At 59.4% G+C, this 7,978-nt stretch overlaps 1 protein-coding gene across 4 annotated transcripts in view; it reads right to left on the reverse strand.

The window, feature by feature from the left end:
* NDOR1 (NADPH dependent diflavin oxidoreductase 1) overlaps positions 1-7,978 on the reverse strand; it is a 14,206-nt gene that overhangs the window by 3,994 nt on the left and 2,234 nt on the right. For 2 of the 4 annotated variants that reach the window (XM_023227685.3, XM_023227684.2), the window contains exons 3-9: positions 3,118-3,215; positions 1,858-1,956; positions 1,673-1,774; positions 1,329-1,538; positions 1,013-1,134; positions 686-906; positions 501-608 (exon numbers count right to left, since the gene is read on the reverse strand). In XM_023227685.3, coding sequence (XP_023083453.2) covers positions 501-608; positions 686-906; positions 1,013-1,134; positions 1,329-1,538; positions 1,673-1,774; positions 1,858-1,956; positions 3,118-3,215 — 960 coding nt within the window. Of the gene's footprint in view, positions 1-500; positions 609-685; positions 907-1,012; positions 1,135-1,328; positions 1,539-1,672; positions 1,775-1,857; positions 3,216-7,978 lie in introns of all 4 variants that reach the window. The other 2 variants (XM_023227682.2, XM_023227683.2) reach the window with 2 other exon arrangements.

Consider the following 7,978-nt stretch of genomic DNA (forward strand, 5'->3'; position numbering starts at 1 on the left):
CCTGGGGAGGACGGCGGGGAGGGGGTGAGGGCCAGGCCTGGGGAGGACGGCGGGGAGGGGGTGAGGGCCAGGCCTGGGGAGGACGGCGGGGAGGGGGTGAGGGCCAGGCCTGGGGAGGACGGCGGGGAGGGGGTGAGGGCCAGGCCTGGGGAGGACGGCGGGGAGGGGGTGAGGGCCAGGCCTGGGGAGGACGGCGGGGAGGGGGTGAGGGCCAGGCCTGGGGAGGACGGCGGGGAGGGGGTGAGGGCCAGGCCTGGGGAGGATGGCGGGGGCGGTGAGGGGTGAGCCTGGGGAGGACGACAGGGGTGGGGGTGGAGGAACAAGTCTGCCCTCACCTGTGCCTGGGCCATGGGCCCCACCTACCTCCCCCAGGGGCAGTCCAAGTGGGGGAACATCAACTGCTCAGAGGGCAGCCCCTGGCTACAAAGCCCCACAGCCGTGTCTCAGCTTTCCCAGGGCCGGTCCTCAGCCCCCTGGGCTCCACCCACCGGGCCCCTCACCAGCATCGAGGAGGCGATGGAGAAGGCCCTCGGCCGGATAGCAGGGATGAGGTCCAACAGGTAGTCAGGAGGGATGGCAGCAGCTGTGTGCGGGAAGTCACAGAGCACCTAGGCAAAGAGAGTCTCAGGGTGGCTGCAGCGTGGCTGTAGCCTCAGGGGCTGGGCCTGCCGCCCGCCCACCTCACCTCCAGGATGGTCCTGCGGGGCCGGTTGCAGTATTCAAAGAGCTCCTCCTGGCCTTGGGCAGAACTGAACTCCAGCAGCTTCTCTCGCTCCAGCTCATGGAGGGATAGACAGGCCAGGAGCTCGAAGAAGGAGCGGCGAGGCACGCTGGCGATGTCCAGGTAGTGGGACACGAGGTGCCGCATGGAGCAGGGCTGGGGCAACCTCGTGGGGCAGGAGACATCTGCAGGGTGAGCGGCAGGTCTCCGTGGGCTGCGGCGGGGCCCTTGGGGTAGGGGCCCAGGGCACGGCAGAGGGCAGAGAGTCAGGGTGGCCGAGGCCAGGCTCACCTGGCTCCTGTGGCTGCAGCGTGAAGAGCTGCTCAGGGTCCAGGCCCAGCACCTGGCAGAACTGCTGGACGTGGGCAGCCGAGTTGGAGGGCTGAATCAGCACCACATCGCCAGCAGCAAAACTGTATGGAAGAAGCCACCAGGGCTGTGGGGACTCTGCGGGGAGGACGCTGAGGGCCCCGGACGGAAGCCATTCTCTGCAGCCCGGCCCAGCCTCCCCTGAACCCCAGACCCATGGCCCACCTCACCATGCCCTCCTCGGTCCCCAGCAGTCCCCACTGCCTGCTTGGTGTCTTGGGCCATGCTCAGGCCTCACCTGATGCCGGAGCCCGAGATGTCAAACTCAATCAGCCGAACGTCCTGGAAGTGGGAGGGGCCAGTGACTCTCTGGTTGGAGATCATGGGTGCTAGGAAGGGCTTCGACTCTGACGGGGGCTCCTGAGAGCCGGGGTGAGCTACCCGCTGCCCCTCAGAGCCCGTGCTGGGCGCCTCTTGGAGGAACAGCAGGGTGAACTTGGAGGGCAGGCTGTGGGAGGGCATGCTTGTCAGACCAGGACCCCTCCCCAGGGGCTGCCCACCCACACGGGAGGGACCCAGGGCAAGGTCCCCAGGCCGGGTTGGGTCTGCTGTGCCTGTGGGTGACCCGGGGCCCATACTCACGGGACTCCAGGAGGGATCTCGGCAAGGTCCGGAGGCGGTGGGAGCAGACCCAGAACCCTGTCCCACAAGTCTCGCAGCCAGGGGTCCACAGCAGCGTCGGGCCTGGGAGGGAACACGTGTGCTGGCCTGAGCAGACCCAGCGTGTGGCCAGACTGTGGAGGTGGGTACCACGCCCGCAGACTCACCCCAGCTCATGCTGGTCATCACCTAGGCACACAGGCAAGAGGGCGCTGCCCCCAAGCTGCAGTAGCCGTCGGTGCAGCTTCTTGGCCACGAAGTTGAACCTGTGGAGACAGTGAGGCTGGTCCTGGGCGGAGAGTGGTGCCCAGGCAGAGTGGAACCCAAGAGAGTGGAGCCCGGGTGGAGAGTGGAGCCTGGGGAGGGCCTTCCTCGGGTGGAACACACTCCCCAGTGGCTGCACCCTAGGAGGGGCAGGGCTTCCACATGCCAGGGTCCCAAGCAGCAGGTCCTCTGCTGGCGGAGAATGAGCCTGTGTGGGTGGGAGCATGCAGCCTCGTCCCACTGATGGGCCCTCATTCCTGGGCAGGGACTTGAGGCAGCTGATGCCTCCAGGCCCCCAGCCATGGTGTGGGTCACTCCTCAGCTAAGAAACTCTGCTGGGGAGAGCCAGGCATCCTCTTAGGGGTCAGTTTCACTTCTCACTCAGGTTCCGAGAGGCATGACTGGCTCCGGGTCACGCTCCTCCCTGGGAACGCCGTCAGCAGCCGGGCTCCCTCCCTTGCCTGAACGAACACTGCATCCCACACAGAGCAACGTCACACACAGAACTACATCACACGTGAAACTATGTCGCGCACGGAACTACATCATGCATGGAACAAAACCTCCCGGCAGAACCGGGGTGGCGGCTGCCTCTGATCTTCCTGTTCTGTTTTTCATCTGAAGTGACTGACACCCCGCTACGCACACAGCTTTTGATGCTCAGTGCTCAGCGGACCTGGGCCCTACGTGGACAGTCAGGGTTTTCTCTGTTGTGGGGTCTAAAGATGCCGTTTGCACACTGAACACACTACTCCTAGCTCCGGGTGCAGAGGAGCACTGTGAAAATGCCCAGGAGACAAGGCAGAGGCGGCCTCTGGGGTGGCAGGAGCGTACAGGGTCCTCCTCCAGGCTTGAAGTCGTGAACACCTCACAGCACACCTTTTTGTAAAAGTGGGGACCGGTGCCAGGTTGGCCTGTGTGACATCAGCGTGGCTCTGAGCCCAGCCCTCTGCCACCCTGCCTGCTCCCCTCTGTTCCCTCCCCTCAGCGTGAAGCCTGGGGTGCTCACCAGGGAGCGTTGTGCACGAGAAGCCAGCACTGCCACAAGGGCCCTGTGGCCTGCAGGGGCCGACCCTGGAAGCTGGTCTCTGCCCTCTGCCAGCACAGCTGTTGCTCGACCCCCAGAACTGCTCTGTCCGCCCACTGTCCCATCCCCTACTCACTTGGTGTATGAGGAGTCCCCGAGGCCCAGGACGGCAAATTCCATCTGACAGAGGGCAGTGGTGGGCAGCTTCTTCCGGAATATAAACCTCCAGAAGTTCTACAGCCGGAGGAAACTCTGAGTCAGAGTCCTCAACCTCTAGGCCAGCCCCACAGCAGGGAGCGAGAGGACGGTCTCAGGGGAAGAGGTAGGGAGCAGAATGGAACTGGACCTATCTGACCAAACAGCAGGGCCCGGGTCCAGCCCGCAGGATGATGGTCACTGGGAGGCAGGGCTGGTCCAGGGCCTGGGGAGACCAGGGCCCACCCTGCCCACGGGAGCCGGACAGCCTGCTGTGCACTCTGGACCTGTGTAGGGCTCCCTTCCTGGGACATCACCCTTCTCTGCCCCAGGCTCTGAGCTGCCACGAGCAGCTCTGCACTTGGTCTCCAAACTGTCCACCGCCCCAGGAGTCCCTCACCTCCACCTGTCATTTCCCAGCAAAAGCATGGGCCTCCGCTCCCTCAATGGGTCTGTACCAGAGGCTCTCACACCTGGACCTCTGAGGTCCTAGTGTCTCTGGGGCCCTCACACCCAGCCCTCTGAGGTTCCAGTGTCGCTGAGACACATCTTCCTCCTTCCGTGGCTGCAAGACCTCGAGCCAACAGGGTCCCAATCCTCTGGTTTCACACCCTGCCTTCCATGGTGGCCTCCCAGCTTGATTGGAGGCCCCCTCTCCCTGACAAGGAGCCTACTGCCCCCTCCCTACCTGGATCCCAGGTGGCCTGTGTGTGTGGTCTTCACCATCCACCCACCTCCCCTATCCATGGCCAAGCATGGAGGCTAGAGTAGGGGCCCCAGGCCCCTCTGTGGACAGAGAGGCCCTGGCCTTGTCAGCCCACAGCTCTGACCCTGGCCCTGGCCCACCTTTGGCCTCCTGGGAACTCACTGCCTCATCAGCTGCCTCTCTGGGCCACGTTGTGCAAGCAAATGTACCCAGCCTCTTGCCCCCGAGAGCCTCCCTAGCGTCCTGCTGCTGAGACACCCTTGCTTCCTGAATCCTAAAAGGATCTTCCCTGCTCCCTTTGGTGAACTTCCTTCCCGAGAAAAGGGTTCCAGAGAGATCATTTCTGTGACTTTTCCCTCACTCAACTGGCATGCGGCTGGGTCTGTCCTGGGATTGGCACCACCGCTGAAAAGCCAGGGCCCCACTTGCTGCCCTTGGGGTGGGTAGGGCACTCTGTCCCCACAATGACATGCCGCGGGGGAGCCCTTTCCTTCTCAGCAGGGCCCTTCCTGGGCATGGGGCTCTCTGGCTGCAGACCCAGCTCTGGATACTTTCCTGGATAACTTCCTCTCCACCATTGTCTTTTCATTCTGAGGCCACTGGAATGATCTTCGAATTCTGGTATCTGCTTCCTTCCATTTTCTATCTTGCTTTTTGTCATACCTTCTAGGATTTCTCATCTTTTTTTGAGATGGAGTCTCACTCTGTAGCCCAGGCTGGAGTGCAATGGCGCAACCTCTGCCTCCCAGGTTTAAGTCTTTCTCCTGCCTCAGCCTCACAAGTAGCTGGGATTACAGGCGCGTGCCACCATGCCTGGCTAATTGTTGTAGTTTTAGTAGACACAGGGTTTCACCATGTTGGCCAGGCTGGTCTGGAACTCCTAACGTCAAGTGATCCACCTTCCTTGGCCTCCCAAAATGTTGAGATGACAGGCGTGAGCCACCACGGCCTTTTTTGTTGTTGTTGCGGAGACAGGGTCTCATTCTGTCATCCAAGCTGGAGTGCAGTCTTGAAATCACAGCTCACTGCAACCTTGACCTCCTGGGCTCAAGCAATATTCCCACCTCAGCCTCTCTAGTGGGGATTACAGGTGTGCGCCACCACACCCAGCTAATTATTTATTTATTTATTTTCGTAAAGACAGGCTCTTGCCATGTTGCCCAGGCTGGTCTCAAACTCCTGGGCTCAAGCAATCCTCCCACACCTTGGCTTCTCAAAGCGCTGGGATTCCAGGCTTGAGCCACTGCACCCAGCCTCTTCTAATCTTTTTTGTTTTCTTTTGAGACGGAGTCTTGTTCTGTCGCCCAGGCTGGAGTGCAGTGGCCGGATCTCAGCTCACTGCAAGCTCCGCCTCCCGGGTTCACGCCATTCTCCTACTTCAGCCTCCCGAGTAGCTGGGACTACAGGCGCCTACCCCACGCCCGGCTAGTTTTTTGTATTTTTTAGTAGAGACGGGGTTTCACCGTATTAGCCAGGATAGTCTCGATCTCCTGACCTCGTGATCCGCCCGTTTCGGCCTCCCAAATCCTCTAATCTTTTAAAGTTTTTTCATATCCATTTAAATAACTATTTCTGGCCAGGTGTGGTGGCTTACACCTGCAAACCTAGCACTTTGGGAGGACGAGGCGGGCAGACTGCTTGAGCCCAGGAGTTTGAGACCCCATCTCTACAAAAAATACAAAAAAAAAATTACTTGCATGTGGTGGTGTGCACCTGCAGTCTCTGCTGCCCAGGAGGCTGAGGTGGAATGATCACCAAGTCTGCAAGGTCAGAGGGCAGTAAGCTGAGATCGCGTCACTGCATTCCAGTCTGGGCAACAGAGTGAGAGCTCTGTCTCCAGAAAAAAAAAGAAAAAGAGAAACAGAAAGAACTGTTTCCTGTTCCTGAGTCTCCAGCTTTGCCCTTGCCCCATGGGGGTCACATCCACTGCTGCCTCGGCCTCTGCCCGTCTCTACCTGTTATGCGGGTCCTTCCTCGGGTGGGGTGTGGTTCTTTGTGGTGCATTTGCTTTTACCCAGTCTGGAATGCAGTGGCGTGATCTCAGCTCACTGCAACCTCCGCTTCCCGGGTTCAAGTGATTCTCCTGCCTCAGCCTCCTGAGTAGGTGGGATTACAGGCGTGCACCAATTTTTTTGTATTTTTAGTAGAGATGGGGTTTCGTCATGTTGGCCAGGCTGGTCTCAAACTCCGGACCTCAGGTGATCCACCTGCCTCGGCCTCCTGAAATGCTGGGATTAGAGGCGTGAGCCACTGCCCGGCGCCCTGTGGGTTTCTTCACCAGATAGGCAGGGACCTGGTCACTCAGCCTTTGACTGTGGTTCCTGTTTTCTCCTGTCTGCTGCAAGGGGCACCTGCCTCACCTACAGCATCATCGGCAAGGAGCCAGGGTCCTCCTGTCTCGCTATGGATAGCCACTAAGACTCGCTCCTGCCTCCAAGGCCATGGGTTCTGGGTCCATGGCCTCTTCAAGGAGCCCCCAGTTCCTGCTGTGGGCGTTAGCTGCCCCCTCCAACTCCTGGTCTTCTCTGTGGGTGCCCATACTTGGGACTCTTCCTTTCCTTGTTGACCTGAGTCCCAGTATGAGTACCAGCTTCCCGCCACTGGCTGACTGAATGCCCAGCCCAGCCCCAGTCCCTCTCCTCTCCCATGCTCTGGGGCTTCCCTATCCCACCATTCCCCTCCCCTGCCTGTGCTCCACTCTGAACCCCCTTCTCTTCCATCCCACTCTGAGACCCCTTGACCTACGCTCAGCTCTCCCCTCAGCCACTGCACATCCCCTGCCGTCCCTACTCAAGTCTTCAGCCTCTTTCTCCCGTCTCTCCCCTGCCAGCGATTAAACATGCCGAGTTTCGGCCGGGCGCGGTGGCTCACGCCTATAATCCCAGCACTTTGGGAGGCTGAGGTGGGCGGATCACGAGGTCAGGAGATCGAGACCATCCTGGCTAACACGGTGAAACCCCGTCTCTACTAAAAAAATGCAAAAAATTAGCCGGGCGTGGTGGCGGGCACCTGTAGTCCCAGTTTCTCGGGAGGCTGAGGTGGGAGAATGGCGTGAACCCAGGAGGCGGAGCTTGCAGTGAGCTGACATGGTGCCACTGAACTCCAGCGTAGGCAACAGAACAAGACACCGTCTCAAAACAAAAAACAGAAAACATGCCAGGTTTCTCCCATCTTTTTTTTTTTTGAGACAGGGTCTTGCTCTGTTGCCCAGGCTGGAGTACAGTGGCTGATCCCGGCTCACTTCAGCCTCCGACTCCCTGGTTCAAGTGATTCTCCTGCCTCAGCCTCCCTAGTAGCTAGGATTACAGGCATGTGCAACCACATCCAGATAATTTTCGTAGTTTTAGTAGAGCTAGGGTTTCACCATGCTGGCCAGGGTGGTCTTGATTTCCTGACCTGTGATCCCCCTGCCTCGGCCTCCCAAAGTGCTGGGATTATAGGCATGAGCCACAGCACCCGGCGTTTTTTTTGTTTGTTTGCTTTGTTTTTAAGATGGAGTCTAGCTCTGTCGCCTGGCTGGAGCGTAGTGGCATGATCTCGGCTCACCGCAACTTCCAACTCCCTGGTTCAAGTGAGTCTCCTGCCTCAGCCTCCTGAGTAGCTCGGATTACAGGCACGCACCACCATGCCCAGCTAATCGTAATTTTAGTAGAGACTGGTTTCACCATGTTGGCCAGGCTGGTCTCGAACTCCTGACCTTGTGATTTGCCTGCCTCGGCCTCCCAAAGTGCTGAGATTATAGGCATGAGCCACTGCACTGGCCCACACTCAAGACATTCTTAGAAGATGCTCTCAGCCGGGCGTAGTGGCTTATGCCTGTAATCCCAGCACTTTAGGAGGCTGAGGCGGGCGGATCACAAGGTCAGGAGATCGAGACCATTCTGGCTAACACAGTGAAACCCCATCTCTACTAAAAATACAAAAAAAATTAGCCGGGCGTGGTGGTGGGCGCCTGTAGTCCCAGCTACTCGGGAGGCTGAGGCAGGAGAATGGCGTGAAGCCAGGAGGCAGAGCTTGCAGTGACCCAAGATCATGCCACTGCACTCCAGCCTGGATGACAGAGCAAGACTCAGTCTCAAAAAAAAAAAAAAAAGGG

This window comes from Piliocolobus tephrosceles, chromosome 14 (assembly GCF_002776525.5).
Source record: "Piliocolobus tephrosceles isolate RC106 chromosome 14, ASM277652v3, whole genome shotgun sequence".
Taxonomy (NCBI): Eukaryota; Metazoa; Chordata; class Mammalia; order Primates; family Cercopithecidae; genus Piliocolobus; species Piliocolobus tephrosceles.